The 27,876-nt window shown below is 45.6% G+C and overlaps 1 protein-coding gene across 1 annotated transcript in view; it reads left to right on the forward strand.

The window, feature by feature from the left end:
- The window catches only part of GSG1L (GSG1 like), a 61,147-nt gene extending 33,507 nt beyond the window's left edge, over nt 1-27,640 (forward strand). The window contains exons 3-7 of the mRNA XM_064153084.1: nt 3,274-3,426; nt 7,595-7,706; nt 12,164-12,331; nt 25,690-26,295; nt 26,804-27,640. Coding sequence (XP_064009154.1) covers nt 3,274-3,426; nt 7,595-7,706; nt 12,164-12,331; nt 25,690-26,295; nt 26,804-27,230 — 1,466 coding nt within the window. The 3' untranslated portion in view covers nt 27,231-27,640. The remainder of the gene's footprint in view (nt 1-3,273; nt 3,427-7,594; nt 7,707-12,163; nt 12,332-25,689; nt 26,296-26,803) is intronic.
- Nucleotides 27,641-27,876: the final 236 nt, after the last annotated feature.

A 27,876-nucleotide genomic window follows, 5' to 3' on the forward strand; every position in this document is an offset into this window, starting at 1 on the left:
GCTTGACCATCTTTTCATTTAGCTCAGTCTGGAATTTCTAATGTTGCAGACTGTGTCTTCTCCTACTCCTCTTCAGCTCTAAAAGTCTATTTCTTTTATCTATATCCTCTAATAGAGTGAGTGTAAACAGCAAGAGCTTTACCTTCTCTTCCACAGGATGGGAGGTTGGAGCTCTCTGCCTTACCTTATACATCGTGTGCTTCAGCCCCCTGGCACCTCCTTGCTGGCCCCCATGTCCTTACAGTTCTTCAAATTAATGGCAAGCCTTCTCCAGCTTTTCAAATTGGAAAATCACTCCAGTTCCATTTGATCGAGCGGATCCCATTCCTCAAAGAGAGTCCTGTCGTTAGAGAAGCCAAAGCACTCTGTGAAACCAGCCACATAGTCAAATGTTCCTCTTTCACCAACAGATCAAAGAACACCAACAGGGCCCCCGTGCCTTCCACCCCTACCTCCCACTGCCCTCTTGTCACTCTGAATGTGAACAAGGCTGCAGCAGTATACTCTCTTTTGCCTTCTGAACATGTTCAGCTGGAGCCTGCCACAGAGACATGCACATCCTCAGTTTCCTGCTCTCTCAAGCACAATACACTTGTCTACAGCATCTGCCCCTTTACTCTGCACTGGTTAGACCACACCTTGAGTACTGTGTTCAGTTCTGGGCCCCCCAGTTTAGGAGGGACATCGAGATGCTTGAGCGTGTCCAGAGAAGGGCGACGAGGCTGGGGAGAGGCCTCGAGCACAGCCCTATGAGGAGAGGCTGAGGGAGCTGGGATTGGTTAGCCTGGAGAAGAGGAGGCTCAGGGGTGACCTTATTGCTGTCTACAACTACCTGAGGGGTGGTTGTGGCCAGGAGGAGGTTGCTCTCTTCTCTCAGGTGGCCAGCACCAGAATGAGAGGACACAGCCTCGGGCTGTGCCAGTGGAGATTTAGGCTGGAGGTGAAGAGAAAGTTCTTCACTGAGAGAGTCATTGGACACTGGAATGGGCTGCCCGGGGAGGTGGTGGAGTCGCCATCCCTGGAGCTGTTCAAGGCAGGATTGGACGTGGCACTTGGTGCCATGGTCTAGCCTTGAGCTCTGTGGTAAAGGGTTGGACTTGATGATGTGTGAGGTCTCTTCCAACCCTGATGATACCGTGATACTGTGTGACTCAACATCTCCTAATTTAGTATCATCAACAAACTTTCTTAGCATGAGGTCAACTCCTATGCCCAGGTCACTGATAAAAACATTCAAGAGAATTTATTGTGCAATTAAGCTCTAGCAGCTAGCCACCAGCCTGATGACCACTGGCTGCAGCTCTTTGAGCCTAACCCTTCAGCCAGGTGTTGACCCAAGGAAGCAGAGGACAGAGCCACACCACAGTCTTGAGCTGCAGTCACTGCTACAGCACTGCCCTTGGTTGCCGACACCAGCAGCAAGTATCCTCCAGAGTAGAAACAGGGCACTAAAGCTCTGGGCAGATATGTTCTGTGTTACTCTTGAGTTTGGGCTGAAACACTCAGGAATTAGAACTATAATAGAATTGTTAGCTAGGGCTTCGCTGCCTTAAGTTTACAAATTCCAACTCAAAGCATTTTATCATGCTCTTGTCATAGAAACTTCTGATTGCAAGACAATGAGGCAAAATCCTTCTTAATCCTGCTGTATGGCAGAACAGCTCCCTTGTTGTTCCTCACTCCTATTTCTTTTTGGAAGACTGTGCCAGTTGCCCTGATACCAGGTTGACTAATAGGAGTGAGACAAACAGCTGGCTGCTGGTGATAGATGAAGCATTGCACATGCAGTCACCAGGAGAAATTAGGAGGTTTATTTATTGCTCTCTCTGTAGTATTGCTGAATAACTCAAAAGGTCAGATACGATGGTAGCAATGAAGAGCAGACATTAATTAGATGTAATTATAATGACAAGTTCCCAAACAGAATGCGAGCCGAGCTGAGATCAACCTGGTCACTGAGAGGACACTCCAATACTTGACATAAGAGAGAGAGCTTATTGGGTTTGATCAGCTCAAACTGGGCATGTTCTTACAGTGAGGAGAGGATGTATTAATACAAGTGAAGCCTGAAGCAGTCTCTATGGTTACAGCTAACGTTGCCTAATATAAGGCATTGTCTTCAGATGCTTAACTTCCCATGTTTGAAGTGCTTAGGCTGAAATTTTCCATCACTGCTCATTGTTTCCAGGTGAATTCTCCAGCAATCAGGTTAGCAAATGTACTGAGGAATTGTAGCAGATCCTCATGGAAGCTTACCAGGGACTGAGTAGTATCATCTGTTACTATCTTCTTAGATCTACCCCATGGCTCAGCAACTGTAAGAGACTCAGCAGATCCTGATGGAAGTTTTGGGCTGAAGTCCCCAAATGTGACAATAAAGCAGCCTCAGCTGGGCACTACCAGACACTCCCAGACTCATTTCCCAATGCACAGCCCCAGAGTCCTATAGCACAAGATGTGTTAGGTCTGCCCTTTCTCTTAAGAACTGATTGTACCTGGGAGTGGAGAAAACAGAAGGCAGTTCAAATTTAGTGTTTGCAGCTCTTCAGTGTGTTATCAACAACTGGTTCCACTCCACTGGTGTTTTGGCAGTTTTCCTATCACTTCCAGAAGCAGAGACCTGTGCAGTGGATCTAAACACCCCAGGTCAGAACAGTCACTCGGCAGGACACCAGCTTCTGTGACAAAGTTCCTAACAACAGGCTCCAGCACTGTACTGGCATAGGCATTTTAAAACCCAGACTGAAAACATCATCTTTGAACAGCCTTGTGAAAAAGAGGTGCTCAAGCCTGGACATCCACCAGCCCAGATACTGAGCACTGTGATGTGTCACCATGGTGCACACAAGATGCTGCTCTTCTAAACCATGGCACAGGGAGGGAAAATAGACACTGTGTGCTACACTTTGGGTCAGAGGAACCAAGAGGTTGGGGATACACTTAAAAAGGTTCTTTAGCCAAGCCAGGATCCTGGCAAAGCAACAGCTTGTTCTTTCTGCAGCGTCTTTACCACCCTGCCACTCATGACATCTTCTTTCACTTCTATTTCTCAGAGCTGGGGTGGTGGTAGGGTTACTGGTTGGACCTGATGATCTCAGGGGTCTTTTCAAGCTTGAATGATTCCATGATTCTCTGGTTTCCTATATTTAAAGCTTTGTGACTACTACACAATCACTCCTAGACATTCTTGATTTCCTTTTTTTTTCCCAGACTTCAACCTCTTGGAAGCATTTGGTAAATGAAGTGACTGGTTGCTGCTTTTGTGCATTGCAGGTGTCCTGTGGCTATCAGTAGTATCCGAGGTGTTGTACATCATGCTGTTAGTCGTCGGATTCAGCCTTATGTGCCTCGAGCTCTTTCATTCAAGCAGTGTGATAGATGGGCTCAAGTTAAATGCCTTTGCTGCTGTCTTCACTGTGCTTTCAGGTATGAACTTTCCCTTTTGCCTGAGGAGCCATGACAAAACAAAACTCTAAAACTCTGAAAGAATAAAACCTGAGGGCTACAAGGTTCTTTTATCCCCATTTAGCTTTTGCCTTTTTACACTACAGTTTTTGGGTCCTTTGGAACAAGGACTGCACAACGAATTTGCCTCTTGCCGTGGGGAAGTGAAAATACATATCCCTGATTTCACAACAGCAGTGCAGTAATTAGCCTTCCCTCAGCCTACACAGCCATTACCAGCCTAAGCCTCCATTTCCAGCATCATCACACTGATTATCCAAGAGAAAATGAAAAACATGCAGTGTTGAAAATTCTTTTCTCCATGCTAATCCTAAAAGTAGGTGAAAGCCTGATGCTGCAAACTAAAGGAAGCAGCCCATCCTGTCCATTAGCCACAAAGAGAGTGAAAAGGGTTCTACTCATCACACTTAGGAGCAACCCCAAGAGTAATGTGGGGACAGGTACACCTTCCAGAACAACTCTTCCAGGCTATTTTCATGCTCAGTCTGTACTTGGAGTACTCCAGCATCTGAGCCTTGCAGAATTCACTTCTCGAAAAGAAGTTAGTTCATCTAAGCAGGCAACCAAGTGCCTGGTTAATTGTGCTGACTAACTTATGTGTTGGCTAAAAGCTCCAGGAGCAACCAACCAGAGCTGGCTTTTGTGAGCACTCCTGGCATGAACCCCTCAGGCAGAAGGAACTTGTGCACTGAAAGCACATTTTATTCTGCTGTAGCTCGAGTTGAAAGACATAATAGGCAGTGTACATTCTGTGAAGGAGTTTGCATCTTCAGGGATAGCTTCACATTGTAAAATACAGCCAGTGCTATAAAACTCAGACCTGAAGCAGAGATGAGAAGAGGGGTGGGGGGAAATCTAATAATGACTGCCAACCTTTTTTTTTTTTTTTTTTTTCCATCTTGAGATGTAATTTGGACTTCCAAAAAAAAGAGTCAATTCAATTTTCAAAATCAAACTATGTGGAATTCTTCAGCATTTGAACAACTATTTCCACACTGCTTCTTTTTTCCTTCAGCATGAACAGCAGTCTGGAAGTTTTGTAAGAATTACAAAGTTTCCTTTCCTACACATCTCTCTATTTTTATTTTGTCCTTCTCTATTTCTAAGTACATCACCATAAGGTTCCAAATATAAACTTTAACATTTTACAGGAGGAAAAGGAGAGAAAAATAGAAACACTGAGGGAAAAAAAATCCCCCAACAACCCAATCTCAAAACATTGGTAGGTGTTATTTTTAGTGACAGAGATAAAAGAGGAAAGAAGAAAAGTGTATTTATTTAAGGTCAGCATATTAATAATCATACAGCTTAGCAGAAATTAGGTAACAAAGACAACTTTGCCTTGCAACAGCAAACCTCTCACTAAATCCATGCTGGTGTTCCTCTCTATAAGTGCAATGGGATCTTCATATTCCCATAGCTCAAGAGGTTGGGAAAAATCATCCTAACTGTCTGGCTACTTACTGCTCTTTCCTAACCTCTTAGGAGTCATAAAATATACCCCCAGCATGCTGTGGTTTTGGTATCTCTCTTAACCTCACACAAACTATAAAGCTTACCTATGTCCCTCAAGGAATATTTTTAATAAATCATTTTAATTCATGTGATATAGTACATAAATCCTATTTTTTAGTGAAACTCTCTGAAAATGCTTTAAAATAGATTGTCTTTTCCAAATTTAGTTCCTTGAGCTTTCCTTCAGCTCTCCCATTACTGATACCTAAAAACATCTCTGGTCTGGTAAGGCTAATGATTTCAAGCCAGCTCTAACTGCTCACCAGTTCTGCACTTGAATTCACTCCAGCCCACCATAACTGCAAGCCCTGGACTTCACATTTTGGGAGCATGCACCCATTTTGTCACTTTGACCAGCCTTAAGCAGCCAGTTGAAGGAAAGCTGGTCTTGTAAACACAGCATTTGTTGAGTTATAAGCAGTCCAGTTTACAACAACAGGTACCACGGGAGGTCCCCATGGAGAACTTAGTGAGACACATCTAACATAGCCCCAACCAGTGGGTGGCATCAGGAGCAAACCAAACCAGAAGTGTCGAAGCAACACAATGAACAAAAGACTGCTATTGTTTTGCTACAGCTTATGGGAGGCCACTCACTGCACAGCCAGGTACTTAGCCACTCCCTACCCTTCCCACCATGAGAGGCAAAGCAATAACTGCCACATTGTCACCGTGGTCCCTGTGTTACAGCAGGCTTTGCTGATGGCCTCCTACTCACCTCTATCAGCAGACTGTCATCCTGGCCTCCCACACAACAAAAGGTCTGAACATCGCTGAAACCCCATTAAGGTTTTGCACGACAGGACCAAGCAGATCAGCCTTGCTGAAGATAGTCCTGGCTGTGGCAAACATCCAAATGACTCCAAGTGACTGTGACGTGTCTCAGGGCAGTCTGTAATATTTATTAAGGTTGAAATATTACTGACAATAGCCACAGGAACAGCAAACCCCAAACTTGAAGATCAATGTCATAAGTGTCAGCTGGAGAAAAATCCCCTGGCTTAAAAAGTACAGCAGGCTCCCAGCAAATGCTGGAAATTAAATATAGCCAGAAATAAGCAAGGTGTGTACCAGTTAGCTGAGCTCCCATTAGGCCACCCACCCTGCCAAAATACCATTTCCTCCAATGTGAATCGCTCCTTCCACCTCCTAACTTTGCAGTGTGTCACACCAACACGAAGCAGCTGAGCAAATCACCAAGACTTCTTGTAATCAAATGTCTTCTTCCAGCCTCTGCACTTGTTTGTATCAAATATGACATTTGTCTTGCTGAAGGTCCTGCTCAAGATACACACAACACAAACATGACATCCCTCAACTTCCCTCCCCCAGAATTGCCCTGAATCATCCACATGTCTGGAGAGACTAATGAAGTGTTTTAGACTGAAAGTAAGCAGGAAAGAACTACCAATATGCAGGTCTGAGGAGGGATCTTCCAGAGAGGCAGAGCGGCTGTGGAGAAAAGTAAATGGTTAAAGAGAACAGTAAATGGTGAGTTGGGTGAGGTGCAAAGTGTAATTATGTGAACCACACTGTATCCCACCATGGCAGAACATTCCTGCTATAGCTGTTGTACAGCACAAGGGGCTTTCTGACATCAGTAGGTCCAAGGTCCATTTGGGATGTGATAATCCTGCCCCACTCTCTAGCTATCTGCCTGGTGAGGTCAGCTGGGAGCTCCAGTCTGCTCTGCCTAGGTACTAAAGCAGGCACATCCCAAATTACTGTGCTAGGACATTTGACAAGCATCAGAGCTGCTCTTGGCCACCACTTCTCAAAAAAAGAGGAGGTTGATTGTCCTCCAAGAAGTGTCTGAATATAAAGGTCAGGATTTTCTATTGTGTAAGCTGAAGAACCACGCTGGCCAGCTCACAGAGCTGACTACTCCATTGCAGGGTTCCACTGCAACCCTGTTCTGTAACACCACGGTGAGTATAGAGTGTCTGATGCATTGCCTCTCCTTCACTCAGTTGTAGTGCTCTCAGCAATACACAGTGTGCCACAAAAGCAAGCATCAGCAACTCGGTACCATCAGAAGTATTCCTGTGGAGTCCTCCCACCACACTTCATCAGGAACACTGAGGTCACTTAGCTTCCTTGCGTGACTTCCAGCTACTTTATAAGCGTTCAAATATTTAAATGTCTTTGCAACTGTTCAGACAAAACCTCATTGTATGGCAGTAACACAGCCACTCCTGCACTGCCCACGGAAGGCTCTACCCTGGATTCTCTTACCTGGAGCCCACCAGTGATGGGCTGAGTGAGATAACTTGTGGGTGGCCTACTCCTGTTTTGCAGCAGCAAGGTTGGTGGTGATGCTAATTGTGCAACATTTTCTCTGAGGATTTTCTTTCTTTAACTCTTCTCTTAATTGAGAATTCAGTATGATGTAAAATGATGAGCTCTCAATCACACCTTTCCTCTGCCCATGCAGCTCCCTCCTCCACAGAAACAGGAGGCACAGAAGTACAACAAAGGCTTTTTTTGAGCTTTCAAAGTACTTCCAGCAGTAGCTATCTCAAGAATTACAAAAAATAAACAAAAAAACCCCACAACAAAACAACAACCCAAAACCATTAGCACAAAAATTGCTGTTATGATCCCTGCTTCTCAGGTCTCTTGGGGATGGTGGCACACATGATGTACACTCAAGTTTTCCAAGTGACAGTCAGCCTTGGGCCAGAGGACTGGCGACCACATTCATGGGACTATGGATGGTCCTTCTGGTAAGTGTCACCACCAGTTAATGTCTTTTCATTTTTGAGTTGTTCCGTCAGTCTGTGGGGAGATTGTACATCACATCTCAAATTCCCAGAACCATAGCATGGGAATTTGAAGCTGCCCAAATGCTAGGAACAAAAGCCCACCGTGGCCACACGATGGTTGGGGCATAGAGGACCGTTATTAGGGAGCCTGCAGCAGCATCTGTGCACATCAGCAGGTACACAGCATTTGTAAGTAAACAGCAGCCACAATCACCGACACAGACTGAGCACTCTCATTAAACTTCAATTTAGGTACATAATTGTCATGGCATTTCAGAGCCTTTCAGCTTGGCTTTTTTTGTTGTTGTTGTTGCTTTGTAATTAATGTCTCCGTTGAACCTTACAGTACAACTTTTTACCCAGCCACAGAGAATGGCATAGTACTCCTGGCACTGCCACGCATCCCTGTGGATCACAGGGAGAAGGCCTGGGAAAAGCAACAGAACAGATTTGATTTCTTTTTCTTTTTTTTACCTTTGCCTTTTATCTCTGCAAAGTCACATAAAGCCAATTTGGACAAGATACGTCAACTCTCTTATATTTGTTGCAAGTTTAAAAGAAGCTTAACAAGAATAGGAGGCTGTGGAGAACAGAAATACCTGCAAACAACACTCCCATCCCTCTAGAGACATCAGCCTCTTTGGGTGGCTAGGGAAAAGACTTTCTCTTTTTCATTTCTAAATATAGGGCATTATTTTTGTTCCACCTCAAAGCAGAGGCAGCAACCTCTGCTAACACCAACAAACAAACACAAACACTTCTTATGCACACTACTGCAGGGAATTAGCAGCCTTGCCTTCTCCCCTCACCATCCTGCTTTTCAGGGGAGGAGTTGTTAACATTTTAGCAACATGTCACAAAATATAGATGGCATTATATTTAAAATACAGCTTATTTTGTGTAACAGTGATGAATATGTATTGCATGTGCTGATGAATGTCTAAAGATACTGCATTCATATATTTATAATAGTTATATAAATATTTATAACAGTTCTGGCATAATAACTGTATAGTTAGTAATATATTTAAATAATAAGGCTCATTCTCTGTTAGTTGGTCTTCAGTAATCTGCTTTCCATTTCGCTGCAACACTCAAAATTCAGAAGGCTGTTAAATGTCTAGCATGGTAAAAAAAAACACACTTAACTCATTAGATCATTCTCTTTCATCTTGGGCAAGACAAGAAACCTCATGTCTCAGAACAAGCACCAGAGGCTGGCAGGTCCCATGGGACATTAGGGGCCCTCCTTGCTCCCACTCCTCCTACACCTGCTTAGATTGAGGTGCCCAGCACCCATCCTGCAATGGCAGGTCCCAAGAGGTCCTGCTGTCCTAGACACTGCTATAGCCACTGCCTGCAGCTCTGCCAGGCATCCGGAGCCAGGGCACAGCAGCTTTGGCTTAAAGACCAGGCCTGGCTCTGGGGCAGGCCACACTATGCAGAGTGATGGAGCAAGCAGGGAACAGATAATGTGAGCAGCCTCAGCTCTTCCCATACTCCTGAAGTGGCATCTCAGTGTCACTCTGTACAGTGACTCTTGGTTCACTGCAGCTAAAGCTGAGCTCTGCTCAAACTACTGCTGTGGCAGGAAAGCTTCTCAGATCTGGTAACCTCTTCTCTCCTCCCCTAACACCTTCCAAAGCAACATATTTGCCTCTGCAGGATGCTGGGCAAAGTGCAAAACTCATCCTAGTTACATACAGCTCCCCTGTGACTGCCATGAACAGCAGCAGCATTTTCAGCCCACAGTGGTGCTAAGCAGCCTGAGGAAGACCCTGGGGTTCCCCATGCCACGCCAGTGATTGGCAGCAGACCTGGCAAAGGAAGGTCCAAAAGTCAAATGCAGTCAAAACAAGGCTTTTTCCTTCCAGCTAACACTAACCCATCACTGTCAACTGCAAACATCAGCATTACCTACAGCCTTCTGTAAGAAGCACCATTGCAGCATCTTATCAGACAACTTGTCAGAGCAGAGAACTGTCACAGCACCAAAAGGTGGGGCCAGGGAACAGCCTCCCCATGGCCAAGAGGCAAAGGGCATGGGTGGAGATTTAGGCTGCTATTACTTTCCCAAGTGTTAGTGGCACTCTGTGACTTTGTTTCCCTTGTGCTGAAAAGGAATGATGAAAACATCTCTCCTCAAAATGAGGAAGGGCTGCTTGTCATTTGCTCAGATGTCTCAGGATGAAAACACACTACTTGGTCTCTGTTAGCTTACCTGATTCCTAAGCCATTGGCCAAGCCCAGAGGTTGGACGGTGCTGTGGCGCAAGTCAGGAGAGGGCCAGGGTGTTGTCCAGACAGGGGGTTTCTGTTGCTCTTAGGGTCAGTGGATGTTCAAGCTTGGCTAAATAAACCTGAGCTGTTTGAGCCACAAAAGCACAGCTCAGCTACCAGAGGCAGACATTGTAGGTACAGCCCCACTGCAGCAGGACACAGCTGGAATGGAGGAATATTGCTGTTAGAAAAGTCTTCGGCTAAGACAGGCTGGAAGTCCTGTAGATAGCAGAACAACTCCTCATACTTCAATAACATTTAACCAAGGTCCATAAAAGCTAAACCACATCAATCATAATTGTCTCATTATTATGATTTACCAAATGCCAGGCCCGAGGTCACACAGAGAGTGTTCACTCTGTATTTCCTTCTCTGAACCTTTCAGCATTTCTCAGTCAATGATTAGCAATCATCAGAAACTTTAAAAGGCCATTTTCCTCTGGATGTCATTCCTCGGCACAGTGAGCCTGTGGGTTCAGCTGGCTTCTTCCTCGGTATTGTTTAGGAGCCCAGCTAGAAATGTTTGGGGCTGTTGGAGCTTTTCCATGAAGACGGAAGACACTGGCCAGGCTTCCCTGTGCCTGGACACTCACACATAGCATGAGCTCCCTATCCACCTCTCCACCCAGCCACAGGAAACATAAGGGAACCTCATCACTCCAGGCTTCCCTGCATTTCCTTCTCCTTTGATCACAGGTTTGGAAGTGAGTAGGGGAGAGCTGCCCCCTCATGCTGCACTCCTGCAGGAGGCCCCGGAGGCCTTACCTCCTCAGCACCTTGCATGTGCTGAATTCTCCATCGCTCAAATGAGCTGATCCTGTTTACTTCAGGCACAGGTTTTCCCTGATCCTCCAGTGCATTAATATGTGTTCTTGTTCAAGTTGTGCCTCATCTGAAATGAGAAACTGTTTCCTTGTCTGCAGCTCCTCTGCAGGATGGGAAAACAGCTCCCGCTGTGGGCTCCGTTGATAATGTCTATTTATAAGATAAACTGCTGGGACTGCTTTCTTTCTGCTCTGCGTAATTGGTATCAGTGTTCAATTTGGGTACAGAAAAGGTGAAAGCAAGGAGCAGATAAAGTGTGTACTGACACAGGTGATTAAGTTAATTCTAAGTTAGTTAGGAAGCCAGTGTGACCTCTGGAGCTGGAGCTGATGGGCTGAATGTGAAGCCAAGGGGAGGCTGAGCATGGATCAGCTCTGCAAACAAATGGAGGAGCCCAGGGCCTTATTTATGCTCTGAAAGCACCTTAACTCCTTGGGGCCATGAGTTTTTCCCAGTCACATCTGAGCTTGAGCTCAATGAAGCCAAAGCTGGGAGAGCAGAAGGCATCCAGAAAGGAAACCCAGTCCAAGAGCAGGGAGCAGAGCCACTCCCAAATGACATCTTCTTGCCGGGAGCCCAAGACAGCACTTGCTGCTGTTCCAGCCTGGCTTTGGGGCAGTCATTTTTTCCTTTCACTTTCATTCAGCTTTTGTTTCCCCATGCCCCTGGTTGATACTTGAGGGTGTCCTGTGACTAGCTGACCAGCACTGCCTGCACACTTTGGGCACTGCCCTCAGATTGGATCTCTTCACAGAATGAAAGTGCTGTCTTCCATTCTTGTCAGGCTTTCAGAGGCCAGATAAGCCAGGAATGCTTGAAATGTTCATTGACTAGGAAAGAAGGAAATACAGTAGTGTCATGAGGGCACTAAAAACATCATAGAAACAATCTCTGTAGTACCACTGTGCAGTCAGTCTCCCATGGAGGCTGGAGACCTTCCACAGGTCCAAGAGATGTGCTGCCTACACCATTACCCCTACCAGGGAGTCACTGCTGCTCTGCAGATGTTATCACTTCTCTGCAAGGCTCTCAAGCATTTCAAAAAGACATCAAGAGGTGTTTGGTTCTTCTGTCAGAGAGCACCAAGTGCTCATATTAGCACTCTGCCAACAGCTCTCCACAGGATGCAAGTTGTGCCCAGCCCCTAGCCCAGCATCCTGCCCATACGTCATAAGAGGTAAAAGGGCAAAGGGATTCATCACCACTGACTTACCTGCCTAGTCACATCCTGTGTACATGTGTGTCTTGGTGTCAGAAGTGTAACATGAGCTGCTGCCTTAACCCAGCTCTGTCTGCTGGTTTCTCTCTCCACAGTCTGGCATGGGGCTCCTTCACCTGCTGCATGGCTGCCTCCGTTACTACCTTGAACTCTTACACTAAGACTGTCATTGAGTTCAGACACAAGCGCAAAATCTTTGAGCAGGGCTTTCGAGAAGAACAGAACTTCCTAGACCAGGAAGCCATCAAGTACTTCAGAGAAAGGTCAGTGCAGTCAGTCACTCCATCAGGGGAGGTTTTCACGGACCCACTAGTCTCAGACAATCCCATCTCTTGCCCATTCCAGCACATGGCAGTGAAGCTTCTGAGGTACTTCAACAAGTTGTGTGCTAAAGACAACACAAAAGATCCTCTCTGATTTGGTTTTCCTTAAATTTTGTGATGTCCTAGTGCCTGCATTTTCTTACATTCTCCTAAAGCACAAGATTGACAAGTCCTTAGAGTACACATCTGCTGTCAGGAACTCAAAAGATGCTTTGTTGTCAATGCAATCCAGTATTTCCCCTGGGGAAAGGTAAAATTGTGGCGATAACAAATGTTAGAGCCACCCTCTCTCAGCAGGTGTAATAGGCTCCTTCAACAAACCTAACAGCTGCTGAGACATATTTCAGCCACCATTGGCCACTCCAAGTTGCCATCTTCCATAGTTACATGCCTACAACCTATCTTAGGCTCCCACACACAAATACAGCACCTACCTCATACTGCATTCAGAACCACCCACACAGTGCCACCAACACTGCTACCAGGGTCTTGGTGGACTCAAGTCCTGTCTGAGCCCTGGAGGCTCAGAATTGCTCCTTCACTTTGCCCATCATAACCCACTGCCCACTGGCCTCACTGTCGACCCCATATGCTCTCAGTTGGCCCACACAGCTGCACTGGGTACTTGCTGCCCCCGTTCTTCCAGGAGAAGGTTAAGACTTTGTCAAGAGCACAAAAGTACTGACCTCACATCACAGGGAAGGTGCAGTGGACTCCACAGAGGTACCTTTATGGAACTAAGAGAATCCTCACCAAAAGCTTATAGTTGGAAATAATGTTAAGGTAGTCTGCGGAGACAAAACATGAGGAAGATTAATCCATCTTCTTTTGACCAGCGTGGAAGTCTCTCAGGGGGAAAAAAAAGAGAGCAGTTGGGAGGTTCTGAGGAGACAGATGATTTGAAATGATCAGACATTTCAGTGATGAAGTGAGGAGCTCTCCTGAGCAGGAAGAATTATGGAACTTCCATGCTTCGCTTTGGCTACCTAGCCTTAACAAATAGTCTCTATTGCTACAGGTAGTTCTCTGCCGACTTCCAAGTTTTCACTCTACCTTTCAGACAGTCTAGGAGGCTAAGAGAAATCATTCAGACAGCCACAATTTTCCTAATTTTGTCTTTAGAGATGACAGTGAATTGTAAATAATTCTGTGTGAGAAATAATTTCCAAACACAGTGAAGGGGAAGTGCTCAGCCACTTCTCCAGAACAGAAATCCACCCTCAGTCAGGGAAAATGTTCAGCCAAGAGCAAACAGTCAGTTGAGGAAAAACAAACAATCAGCTGAGTTACTGAAGTGAGGATTGCAGACGAGAGACCAGCAGAACTGTAAGGAAAAGGATATGGTGAGTTACTTTGGGAATTGATAAAGCACCACTACTGCCTTTTCTGGAACAGAAAACACCCAAACTCTTTCATGGCAGAGGACAATAACCCTCTTATCTGACATGGGTATTGCGTGGTTTGATTTTGATTCCTCTTGCACTCAACCTATTACACAGGCAGCTTTTTAGATCCATGTAAATCCATACCACATACACCTTACATTCAAATCCATGTTGGACTAGTGGTAAGCTGAGATATTTCCTCCCTAACATGCTAGATAAGCAGGTGAAGGGCCTCAGTGAGCAACAAGAAACCAACTGCAGCTTCAAGGTCTTTTCAGATCAAAGAAGATCTGAAGTTACCTGCTCAGCCAGCAGGAGATTTACACACACGTGCCCAAAGCAAACGCCAAGTCCCACCATGGCCAGTACAAATCAATGTGATTTTAAACTCTTATTTACTAGTTGTCATCCAGAACTCTCCATGCTAGGTAACACACACAGAACAGCCTGTTCCTGGGGGTTGCCCTGTATGCTGGCCAGAGCCAGTCTGACCAGTATGCAGTGACAATGTGCTGTCCATACCATTTGCTTTTTGTCCTGTCATTCCAGCTTCCTTCCTCATTTTGAACTCATCGGAACGATTCACTTGCTGGTTGCATCCCTCAAAGCCCTGCACACACACTTGGCAAACACAACTCAAGCGTGTGATGTTCCCAAACTTCATGGCTGTGACTTTCTTAGTTTTATATCACGTTATTTTAATTGTTGTATCTCCATACATAATAAGAAGCCCAGAGATGGTGTTTCCATGGGATCATTTCAAGCTGTGCAGCATCAGATCCTTTTTTTTTTTTTTTTTTTAATTAACATATTCATGACCAGCTTCAGGACTGTGGAATACTCTGAGAGCTCAGAGGGTCCAGTGCTGCCGCACGTGCTGGGTGCCAGCAGTCTCACAACTTCTCCTCGCTCCGATCTTCCTTTGCACAAATAGAACAGAACTTAAATTCTCTTCCCTTCCTGTGCAGAAACCCAGGGATACCTCACTTTCCCTCCTACTCCTACACCTCCATGTTCCTTTTCATATCTCATAAATAAAACCCTCCAGCCTTTCTTCCTTCCAGTTACTTTATACATCTCATGACCCTCTTGGCACCTTCCTCTGCCTCAGTGCAGATCCAGCAACCACTGTGCACCCACAGTCAGCCTCTGTGTTGTGCAATGGGCAGTTTTCTAAGAGCAATATATTTCCAGTGGATGTTAAAGCTTATCATTATTCCCAGCAGCTGCAGTTTATCTTTTGGGAGACAGGGAAGAAAAGTGTTAGCTCCATTTTGTCTGACAAAAGTTTTTTTTGTTGGGATATTCTTCTATGAGCCTCTGCTCCCAGAGAATAAATTCACTTTATGAGAAACACTGACAGTAAAATACTGCTGCTAATCTTGCAAGTACTTTGTCAAACATAATCTTGTTGTATGTCACTTAATTTTAACTGCTTTTAACTGCATAACACAACAGAAGATTTACTAGAGACAGATGAAAGAGCTGAAATGCCCCTAAGAGCTCCCAGTTCACCAAGGGTGCACAGTGTTTATCATCCAATGCAGGAGATTCAAGGGATGAACCGCATCAATGCATGCCTCCTCTCCCGATCTCCCCTCCTTCTCCATCAGGCCACTCCCCGTCTCCAGCACATTAGCCTAGCACAGTTTGCATAGCTGCTGTGTTCTAAGAACTGCCTCATCTGTGAAGAACATAGGAAAGAGCTTTAGAATCACAAGAGTATGTGCACAGCTCAAGTGCTGCTCCAGAGCCTGCTTGGGCTGCACCTTGGACAGCACACAGAGTTATCTGGACTCACAGAATGGTTGTGGCTGGAAGGGGCCTTTAAAGGTCATCTAGTTCCAACCCCCCTGCCATGGGCAGGGACACCTTCCATTAGACTAGGTTGCTCAAAAGCTCTATCCAACTTGGCCTTGAACACTTCCAAGGATGGGGCATCCACAGCTTCTCTAGGGAACCTGTACCAGTATCTCTCGACCCCCACAGCAAATAATTTCTTCCTCACAGCTCATCTGTATCTGCCCTCTTTCACAGAAGTACAACCAGGTAGCAAACAGAGACAGTCAAATCCTTTGGCTACCTGCAACAACAAAGCCACAAAGTTTGTATCTCAACAGCTATGCACCTGTTTCTGTCACTGGGAAAGCATTTAAACAGCTGCTGGAAAATCGAAGATTCACAATATTGTATTCAACAATTGTTTCCTTCCCAGGTCTGGGATACTTTGAGAAGTCCAGATGAAACAGACTCTGCAGCTCACACCATGAAATTAAAAGATATTATGGCTCTTTGGATCTAAAAGATACAAGAGCCCTCAGAGTAACCCTAAGCTGACAGAGGCTTGGAGGTATTGCTCATCTATTAACTGTTCTATGAAGTTATGGGTAGCATTGTCTGTGACATCTCAGCTTTCAGTCTTTGTCCCATTATTGGTTGTCCTCCCTTTTTCTCCAGTTTTCCTTGTATCTGAGTATTTGCCTATAACATTTTCTTGTCTTATTCAATATTTTGGTTTACTAAGTGTCAGTTTGTAACAGGTATCTCTCTTCCTTCTTTCTCAATTTCTTTCTACTCTGTTTCATATGACTACTCTTGACCCACATGATTTTGAGCATGGTCCATGCTAAGGCTAGCAGAGGAGGAACCTTTCACATACCTTTCTGCTTGCTTTGATCTGGGGGTCCTCACAGCTAGGTCAAAGGGACAGTAATTCTTTGTTCTCTCCCATATAGTCTGATAAGCTACACAGAGCAGTCAACTGAAGGAATGCCAGGACCTTCTCCCCTACCACTGCCCAGCTATTTGACTTCTGTAATGCCCTCAAGCACACAGACAGTGGTCCCAGGACCACTGCCCCCTTGCTTCTGCCTGCTGCCACAGAGCTGTAGCTGCTCCGCAGTGGAGTCATGCCACAACATCTAACACTGCACAAGCCTACCCATGAGGCTAGGAGAAAACCAAGCCCAGAAGCAGGGGACTGGGCTAAGTCTTCCAGTGCAATACTAACTTCAGTGCAATCAGACTGTAACATCTTCATCTTTCTTAGTGTCACATCTAATAAGTGTTCCACCTCCTACTTTGTGGGTTCTAAAAATGCAGCGAGAGGAAGGCAAGATGGCAATCAGTAGTGGATGTAGCAGTTTCAGCAGCTTTTGCCCATATGGCTGTGTAATAATTAGGAGACATTCACAAGAACTGCACTCATTTAGACCAACTGGCAGTACACTGTCACATCCATTAGGGTAGGGACAGTGCCGCTAGGTTATTCACAGTGTCCTTCCCAAGCTTCTCTTCAGTCTTGGCTTCCTTTTTTTAGGTATTAAAAATTCCCCTTTCAGCCAGTCCCTGTCCCTGCTCCCAGAACTCTGGTGGACTTTTGCTTTCAGGTGAAAAAGGAAAACTTTCCTCTTCTCTGCTTTGGTATGCTGGGGCAAAGCCTGGAAGTGTTTGTGCAGCAACTGGAGAACCTAGGACAAATCACAGCTGCTGAAACAAGGCATGGTTGTAGCTGTGAGGAGGGAGATCAGGGACAAGGGAACATGGAGACTTGGGGTGAGATCACATAAGGATTGAAGCCTGTTTTCAGGGACACAAGGCCTGAAAGGGTGGAAATCAAATCCAGGTGTGGTCCTCGTGGAGAGGTAGTCACTACCTTGGGCAAGGAATAGAAGTAAACATGAATTATCTATCATCCTCTATCGCCACTGACAAGAGGAGGCGGAGCAGCTTTTGCAAGTGCGTCCAGACCTGGTCAGGCTGTAGGACGCCAGGGTATTGAGTCCTGTTGGAACTGGAGACGCTGCAGACAGGAGAAAGCAGGTTAGCCTGCTCTGGCGCCAGTCAGAAAGGGCACCCTACAGATCAGATCATCCCTGTCTCCTGTCTGCCTTTCCTCCAGCGAAGCAATCTCCCTCGTTAGGTGCAGTTAAACCAACATACAAATTTAGCAAGCAAATCTGGAAGACTCAGCCTTCCACAGTTCACTCATCCATAGCAAAGCATTTCCAACTTGCAGCTGTCCATCAACAGCCATTGTAGCACTGTAGCTGATTCTACATTTTTCTTGCTGACTGAGCCCTTCCCCTGCTCTGCAGATCCCACCCAACCTCAGGCAGATGCTACCGGTGAAATTCGAGAGTGAACTGAGTTCAAACTGCCATTGATGCCAGTGCAGATAAAATGTCTCTGCAGGGAGAGGAAAATGTACTTTTGAAGTGCTAGGAGTCATTTGAAACAGACAGCAGGACCAAAGCTATTGCAGAGATAATAAATCAGGACTGTTCCAAACACTATGAGGATGAGAACTTTCCAAGCCACCATTCACATATGCTGTGTTTTCCTTCTTTTCTTTGCTTTGGTACATTAATGCATCTTGCTGACAGCCTGCTCTCTCTCTAACTCCATGGTGCTCAGCTAAGGTGTCGTGCAGATCATATCAGTGCTTCCCAAAGACATGCCAACCTTTTGCTTTTGATTTCCCCCTTGGTCACTTAAACATCTGACCAGCTACTGACCTCCCGTGCCTCCCATTTACAAAGCGGGTTCCCTTTCATATGGACATTGGTGAGGGTTTCCAGCCTGACTCTCCACCTTCCATTGGCACACAGGGATGAGTGTAACCTTCTGCCTTGGATTTATTCTGTAATTTATTCTGCACTTTATTCTGCAACACAGGAAGGTTTACCCGCAGAGCTGTTCCTTCTGGAAAATTACACGGACTGGCCCTTAAATGGTGTAGCACTAGCAACACACCCACTTCCACCACACCCCTTCTGTACACTGCTGTTAGCCCCCGACGCTTAGATCCATCCAGAAGAGTGAAAGAGTGGGAGAGACGCAGCCCTGAGCCCCTCATTTCTATTCCCCATGGCCTCTTTACGTGAGCTTTCCCCTGAGAGGGGCAAAGCCAAAGGAACCAAGTCCTTCCTGAGACCGTTAGGATCTCCATAATGGGCCTGGCTGGCTATAGATGGAGGAGCCCAGGTATGTTGTACTCTTATTGCTTTTGACCCTTCCATTTCTGTACATTTGGGAGCAGCTTTTGTTTCTGTTAAAGGTGCTACTTCTATATTCTCTTTTCCAGGACTGAGGAGGAGAGGGCTGAGGCTGGGGACCTGAGGTTACAGTGCCTCCATAGCTGCTCCCCAAATAGTAAGTGACCATGGCTTGAGTATGTCCGATACACAATGGCTTATTCCACCCCCACGCTGGCTCCCTGGGGTTAAAGATAAGGTCTGGAGTAGGAAATCATGGGAACAGAGGTTTGTAACTTACCCAGACAGCATTGCCCAAACCATAATCAACTAGCACATGGAGTGCACAAAATCCTTCAGGATTCAGTTTAGGATGTGCTCATATCCTATAATTCTATGTTTTCTCAAGAAGCTGTGACTTCATAGTAGTTTAAAAATATGCTCTAATTTACACCTGTATAACTTTCATTATCACTATCTTTTTTCATCTATATTTATCACCAATTCACAATGATGCATGCTATTGAATCCAAAAATGATTGAAAGCAGCTTGGGTAGACAATAACACTGGGATAATTAATGCCATTTCTTGCTCTTACTCAGAAAATTGCTATGCTTCTATTCAGCCTTGGCAAAAACTCTGACTCAAAGCTATGGGAATCAGAGGTTCAATGTACAGAGCAACACCAGAGCGTGGCTCCTGCCCTGCTCTGAATACTCTACTTTTCCTTTACTCTCCAGGAAAGATGTGTGCAGTTTCATGCATCTATTTCCTTGCAAAGAGACCAAGTGATTCTTCATTCAGCAGGAGGGAGACTTGGGAAAGTGACTTGCTGACTCGGCGCTATTAAAATCTGGAAACCTCATTGTATTTGGCTGCCTCTGTCTTGCTGAGATGCACATCTCAGCTGCATACTCATGGAAGCTCGATGGCCATAACCCTCATGACTGAGGGTCCTGTTCCTTCTTGAGAACTGTTGGAACAGCTCCTCAGTCCCATGTCACTGCAGGTGGTCTCCCCACAGGCATGATAGTGCTGGCACTGCTCTCCAGCTTGGGTTGCCCTCAGGTCACTGCTTACTGAAAATGTCAGTTATGGACCATTCCATAGGCAGATTCACATCCTTCATTTTTCAGAGGCCTCTCTGAAAGAGTTTGGTACTGACAGAGGTGTCTGACAGTATCAAACCGATCTGGGTCACATTTCCCAAGAGAACTCCCTGCCTGCCAAGGCTCCTGGCTGGTGCTCAAACTGCTGATTTCATTATGAAGACTGTCCAAGGGTCTTTCTTTCAAAGAACAAATAACAATTCTTGACATTAAGTGTGCCAAGGAACAGAACCAAGGTTCTGTTGGTCCTACATCCAGTCCTTCCTCAGGGGTTGAGTTGAAAGGACACACAGCTTACCTCCATAGGTGTGCTGCCAGCGCTGGCAAAGTGCAAAGCAGAAGCCTGGTATCAGGTTAAAGAACAGTGGTCACTCTTCAGCACTACATCCATTTCAGCTTCACATCAGTTACCTACTGTAATGCAACAAAATCAATATTAATAAAGTGACATAAGTGAAGTTCTGCTCTCAGTTCACAGTTTCTTTATGAATCCAACTTCAGCTTTGGAGCCTTCATTACTCATGCTTATTAGGGAGGAAAAAACAGTACTTACTGCTGCTCAGAAGGGTCCAAAACCTCACAACCTACAGACAAGTCTCCTTCCTGGAACAAGCCTCATCAAGCCACGGCTGGCTTGTACCTAATCAGAATATTGTTCCTAGCTTCATATACTCCCAAAGTTCTTGGTCACACCACCTGTGTAAAGGGCTCATGGCCAACAGGGAAACATTAATGGCAAGAGAACAACATGAGAAGTGCTTTGTTAACATCAGAGCAGCCACAAAGTCACATCAGCACTTTGGTTGTGCATGGGCCTCCTTGTATGAAAGAAAAGGGCACATAACCTAGGTCCTCACCACTGCTTGGTCAACTCACCACCTGATTTTCACTAGCAGAGTGAATGCTGCCAGATGATTTTGAGCTCTTTTTGAACTCTTCACACACAGGTGGTCCTGTACCAGGAGGGCAGAGTTACTCCTCGTAGTTACTTCAACCAGCATTTCATCCTCTGGAGAACCTGTCAGCTGCTCTCATTTAGAAATGTTCTGAGACTGTTCTAATTTGAACCAACCAGTGCATAAGGAATATTCACTCAACCTAGGACATCGTGCATTTTTCTGTTCTTCAGCCATAAAGATAGAGCAGAGCCTCTGGTCCTTGTGGAGAAGCAAGGATTTTGGGGAAAAACTTTGAATAAAAGAACAAGACTGAGCAATGGTGGAAGACAAACACCAGCTGGCCAGGTGATTTTAGAAAAGACAATCCTAAAGGTTTGTGAGCAGCCAGGAGCACTGCGAGAGCACAGGTAGCATGAAGGACCTCATGCCAAGCCAGGACCTGGGAAGGAATCCTGGCCTGGAAGTTTGCCAGGGGAGGTTTAGGACAGGAACTAAGAAAAACTTCTATACCAAGAGGTTTCTCAAAGACTGGAACAAGCTGCCCAGGGAAGTGGTTGAACCCTTATGCCTGGATGTATTTAAAAGCTGTTTAGATACTGTGCTCAAGGATACAGTCTAGCAGTGGTCTTAGCAGAATTAGTGACTGGACTTGATGATCTTAAAGGTCTTTTCAAGTCATAGTGATTCTGTGCTTCTGTGACCAGGGCAGAAGCTCAGGTACCTCTGTTGGTGAGACTGGACTGTCTGCTTTGAGAAGTGTCCTGAAACCATACAGTTCATCAGAAGCTTGATTCCAGATGAGGCTTAATCTTAGAATTGCCAAATCTGGGCTAAAGAACAGCATCAGGGAGCTCTACTAGCTATAAATTGGCATCCTCTTCTCTCACCAAGCTGCCTTCCTGTGCAAACATATGGTGCTGGCCCAATACATCCAGTATCTCCAGTCAGGTTTTGTTCATACCAAAATTAGCATTGCCACTGCAATACTCTAAAGGCTCTTAATTGGCTGTTTGCTCTCATTTTTAACCTTGGAGGTTCCAATGTTTTCAGATGTACAGGGCTGGGAGTCACTGACTGGGCACAGTCACTGTACAAAAACAAGAGAAGGAGAAGTTTCATGCCAGGGTTTAGGTTTTTTTTGGTGGTTGCACAGATATTTGTTACTAAGAAATGCTCACTGATGGTAGCCTTCAGACAGCATCTGCACCTGATCTCAGACATCTGTATGCCCATGCTGCTTCCACTCTCCTCTCTTTTCCCACTACTAAGAACTCATATGAGAAGCCAGCTGCAAAGATCAATGACCCTGGGCAGGGGAGTGATCTATGTAGAACAAGGGGTAAGAGAGATGCAACAGAAATGTCATAAAGGACAAGGAGGGACAGGTATGGTGACAGAGCCAAGAGATGAACAGGAAATGAGACATTCTTACTGTCTGTGGCTGGAAGTTTTGGTTGATGTGTGAGGCAGACAACTCAGGGTCCAGGACACCAGTTTCTTTTGTAAAAAACTGAAAGACTCATGAAAATCAGCATTAAAACACAAACTACAGTCACTGTTTTGGCAGTGTGGGCATTTTTGGAGAGTTACCTGACATACAGAAGGCCTTGAAAGATCCATTTCACTCCCATATCATCACCTTCCAGGTACTTCCCCTGGGTCCATCCCACTGCTCTTCTACCATCCTCCCACCTCTGGCTGTCTACAGTAAGATTTATGCAACCAGCACCTCAGTGCTTCATCACAAAGCACATTGTCACTTCTTTTCTATCCAAACAAGTTCATCAGAAGAACTCCAGATGTAAAATGTGGTGAAAATGATTCACAAAAGAAGACAGAAACCGCAATATCTGCTGCTGTTTTCTTGGTCGCAAGTGCCACACAAGGGAAATGGTGCTGGGTTTGCAGGCAACTTCCACATGTCCCCAAATTCAGTGTTACAAAAAGTCTGTTGCTGAAGCTCAGCTGGAGAGGGCAAGGCACAGACGGCAGCCAAGGTCACTCTGACAACGGGGAACATGCTTTATATGCTGAGCAGCACAGGGCTGGAAGAAGGCAGACAACAAGAGCTTGACGCATTTGAAGTGTCACTCAAAGTTGTGTCAAGGTTTCTCCTTGTGGAGGCACCTGACAGCTGCAATCACCTTCCTATTTCATGTCAGCATTGATTTCAACTCCAGGTCTTGCAGTTCTTCCTGTAATTTATTCAGTTCATAGTGATTCATGCCATAAAAACAGGTGGAAAAAAATCCCTCTGATAAAGCACCATGGTTACAGATCTAAGATCCAGCCTGGCTGTGTTGAAAGCAATGGGAATTTCATTCCTGGCTTCAGGCAAAGACTTGCCCACTAGGAAACTCCAAAGTTAGAGGTCTCAGTTTTGTCCTCAATTACCTCTGCTAAAATCCAAACTGACATTTTGCTTTAACAACCTTCAGATTGCTCCTTAAGCAACCAGCTCCTCTGTTTCCGAGATAAACATGATGATAAAAGCAAATTCAGTCCCATGTTTAGCACTGTAGCCAGTGAGAATTAGAAGGTGGGAGAGAAAAGCAAAACAAAGTGATAGTTTAGAAAACCTTTTTGTTTCCTCTGCTGCACAATTGAACTGGAAATGTTTCTTCTACAGATTTCAGTGAGATTAGTTACGAAACCTGCTTTCTGCTGCTCTTAAATTGCATCTTTCAATAACCATTCCATCTCCTACAGCTAATCCTGGATTTATGCAAAATAGAAACCCCAACCCAAACCCCAGCACACAAAATCCTGCCCAACACTGCCAAAAAGGTGAAAATGCAGCAGCTCAGGTTGTGTCTGCACCCAGATAGCCTTTCATTTACTCTGCATATCGTATTTCCCGACCCAGAAGGCAGGCAGGGATTGCTGCTTACTTGCTGTTAATTTCAGACTGTAAGATATTTGAGGACAAATACAGATTTTTTTAAGCAGAAATCATTACATTTTAGTTTTATTTTAGTTACCTGCAAGTGGGGCTTGCTCTTGGCAGAATAAGGCTCCCACATCTTGCCATAGCAAAAGTTATTTCCTGAGTGGGGAGGTTTGTTCTGAGGATTGAGAAATGCCTGAGGTTCAGCTCTGATGGAAATACCCAGGAGGTCTGTGTTCCTTGAGCCCAAAAATTATCTTTTTCCACTAGTGCTCTGGGTCTCAGAGCAGCCCATGAGCCCACAGACGGCTCCCTCTGGGGGAAACAAGTTCTTTTCAGCCAGGCAGAATGGCTGAATCACAGAATAACAGAAGGCAAATAGGGCCTCTGGTGGTCTTGTGTCTAGTCTCTTGCTCACAGCAAGACCAGACTGGATCAGGTCACTTAGTTCTTCATCCAGCTGTGTTCTGAACACCTCCAAGGACAGAGATCCCAATACCCGCCTCAGCTTCTGCCCCAGTGTTTGAACATCCTCAGAAGCTTTTGCTTCTATCTAGCTGGCAATTCCTGTCTTCCTCTCCCGCTCAGCTGGTTCCTGACAGCAAGGCAGTGCTGGGAAAGGGTGCTCTCCTGCCATACCTGCTCTTGCTTTCTCACTGCCTTTTATAGACCTCACCTTACGCTTATTTTTGGGCTCTGTTTTTATGCATAGCTCTGTTAGTCTCTGCTATTTCCAATTATAAAAACTCTAAATTCGATTCAAACCTGACAATTATGCTGTGACCTCTCAAAGGGCTTCAGTAAGCCTACAGAAGCCAAGAGGTGTGAGGCATACCTGTCAAAACCTCAACAACGTGACATTTAATTGCATCCCACACTGAGAACGGTGCAGGGAGGCGCATACGTTAATGTTGAACAAATTCAAGCCACCAGAACCAACAGGACAGGATTTCATGCACCAGATCTCCTACAAGCTCCCCAGACCAGGATTTTCTGCTGTGCTCCACCACAAGAGCAATATGGACACAAGAGAAGTTGGACACTGCTATTGTTACAAAAGTTTCTCATGTCCTTTGGCGGTTATAAATCCTGAGCCGTGATCAGCACAGTGTGCTTGTGTCCCCCTTCCAGGTCAAGGCATTTTGTAGCTACATCCAGTACCTGTCAGCACAATTCCAGTCTACATGGGTACATCATCCTCTCTTGCCATCAGTCTCACCAAATCAAGTAAAATTTGGCCATAATCAGAAAAGAAAAACAAACAACACACCCAAAAACCAAACCAAACCCGAACACTGGGAATCTCTCCTGCCTGGCAGCAGCCAGCAGAAAAATAGAAGTGTTCAGGAGTAGTCTGGCATCCCAGATGTTTGAAATAACAGAGCCCTGCAGCAAATCTACAGCTTAGGAGAGGGAAGAAAAGTCCTTGACACATTGGGCTGTATAAAAGAAATGTCCTACAATGTCACCAGGATGTCATTCTGCGCTGCCCTGCTGTTTCTATTTGGCCTGTTTGTTCATCCTCTAATTCACTGGGTAGCTGTGCAGAGCTACCAGGAGACTGCAACCTGCACATCCAAGGTGAGGGTGGGTCTTCACACTTTGCAGGAGTGATCAAGGGCAAGCACTGTGGCAACCTGCAAGGCAGTCTCTATCCTTTTGCATTCTCACTGAGATTTGCCACCACGGTCAACGTGCCAGTAGCTTTCTTCCCTTCCTGTCCTCTAGCATTCAATTCTTGACTCTCACAGAGCTGTACGACTTCTGAGAAGGAGAATATTGATGTGCTAGTGATTGTCACACTGATGATAGCTGATGAAGGGATAGCTGGCACCAGAAAGCATCTGGTGGTTTATTCTCAGACACTTTGGTCTTGGTCATAAGAATCAGAGGGGTTTATACAGACATGAGGAGCTGATCAGCACATGGGGAAATGCAGTTACAGGAAACAAGTTGAAAGTTATCCCAAAATAGGCCAAAAAATGTTTTAGAAGCCTTCAGACCAGTCCAGAGGAAAAAGCCTATGTTTGTCTTTCTTTAGGGCTTCACAACACCCAGCTCTAAGTGTCACTAGCACGCAGAGGAACAGGAGTGACCATAATGCTCAGAACATCCCCCCATGCGCTACGTCAAGCTCCTCCAGTGACACATCAAGCAGCTCTTCGCTTTCATCAGAACCAACCAGCCAGATCTCCACAGTTCAGGATCAAACCCTGCTGGACATTGCCTCCATCACTAGGTTCGCCCCAGGAGAATCACCAAAACCACAACCATTTGAGCAAAGAGACAGAAATTTAGTAATGTCATGTTCCAGCCCACTCAGAGCAAGGACTATTTCAGCATCTTGCCCAGCCAGCCCCAGGCTCAGTCTAACACCCAGCTCAGCCAAGCCACAGCAATACTCTGACTGCTCTCCAGTCAACCCAGGGATCAATGCAGCCTCCTTTTACACCTTTTGTCCTCACACAGCACAAAACTTACAAGCTTCAGCATCAGATCACACGCTGATCCCAAGCAGGAAAAGCACAAGGCCTCCAGCAGCAATGACTCCTGAAGACAGCTCCCAGTCTCCTGGCTGTTCTAGAACTGGATTAGAGAATACAGGACAGGGGTTTGAATCAGAGCTGGAAGATCCTGATTATGAAAGGTACGTATCCAGACCACACACAGCTTTAAGTCCTCAAAGGACTCAAAGTGGTGTAGGGTCATTAGAAGGCTCTCATAAAAGATTTTAAATACATTTTACAATTCAGATATTCCCAGGGTTTGGTAGCCAGAAACAACCCTGGGCCCCTTCCCCAAACCCTGTTAGCCAAGGAACAAAACATCCTACTGTCTATACATTCCATTAGCTTTCCAGACCTGATTTGCAGACCATCCCTGGGCCAGCTTGTCAACCTCAGCTCCTCCACCAGCATAGTTTTAAGGTGCCTCCTTCCAAACAAGAAAGCACAGCACTTCCTGTACTAGCAGAAGGAACTCTGCTGTTACTCTGAAGCCTGCAGATAAGAGCTGGGAATGGTGCTCTCTAACATGACCAGTATCCCCCTTTCCAAACCTTGGGCTCTGGGGCCTGACTCCAGGCAAGCTGGGCTGATTTCACTCCTCTGAGCCTCTCAGCTCCACACTGTGTCTGCCACTTCTTTCCTTGGCAGGAGATTTGTAACCACAAAGGAATTCCAAGCCATGGAGAAAGAACTAGAGGATGTAAAAGGAGAACTGAAATGCTTGAAGTGGAAAGTGAGACACATTGGTGAGACCGTGCAGCCCCTGGCCGAGGACAGCAAGTGTTACAACGGCTACACCCTGACGGAGCTGAAGGCAATGGTGCAGTTTGAAGATGACCCCTACAAGGCTGCACACAAGATCCTGACCGCACTCTTCGGTGATGTCTACCTGCTACAGCACTCAGTCACTGAGCAGGCTTGCAACTCTCGATCTCTGCCCAAGCCCAAAATAGATCCAGAGATGTACATGGTGTACTGTGACATTCTGAATAGCATATTCCCTGGAATTAGCAGCCAGACCTTGAGGGAAGAGACACAGCACATGCAGAAAAGCATCCAGAAGGATGTGCACTGACACCAGAAGCCACAAGACGCCCTGCCAAATGAGGCATCTCCAATGGCTTTAGAGGACTGAACCATGGTAGGTACCACCACCTGAGTCTACCCCTTTTAGGTATGAATCATCTATAAAGATCTTGGTGAGCTCTGAGCCCTTCATATCACTTGTCCAAAGAGACAGAGTGGGAAGGCATTCTGCAGCCTTCCCACATTTTAGAGAAAAATTGCCCCCTTAGTGTCTCTCTCAACACATGGACAGTTCCTTGTTCCCAGCAACTACAAATGCTGATAAAAGAATCCAGAGAAGACTTTGTACATCTAAGCAAGGGCCTTCTCCCAGCCCCAAAAAGATCAACCAACCAGCATCTGGGTAGTTTCTATTTTATAGAGTAAATCATTCATTAAATGACATTACTTGTTAGAAAATTGTGCCTGTTCTTACTCACTAATTTCTAAATGCTTTGCATGTCATATCACTCATCAGCAGAGCTTGGATGCACACTCAGATGAGATCTGGGCATGTAGCACATGACCATCCTCTGCCTAACTGCATCCTGCAAATTAAAGCAGGATGCAGAGGTCAGCAGCTGCAGTGCACCTAAGAAGGTCTCTGTCCTAAAGGGCTGGGGGTGAGGGCAGAAGAGTGTGCAATATGCTCCTAA

Source organism: Pogoniulus pusillus, chromosome 13, assembly GCF_015220805.1.
Source record: "Pogoniulus pusillus isolate bPogPus1 chromosome 13, bPogPus1.pri, whole genome shotgun sequence".
NCBI classification, from domain to species: domain Eukaryota; kingdom Metazoa; phylum Chordata; class Aves; order Piciformes; family Lybiidae; genus Pogoniulus; species Pogoniulus pusillus.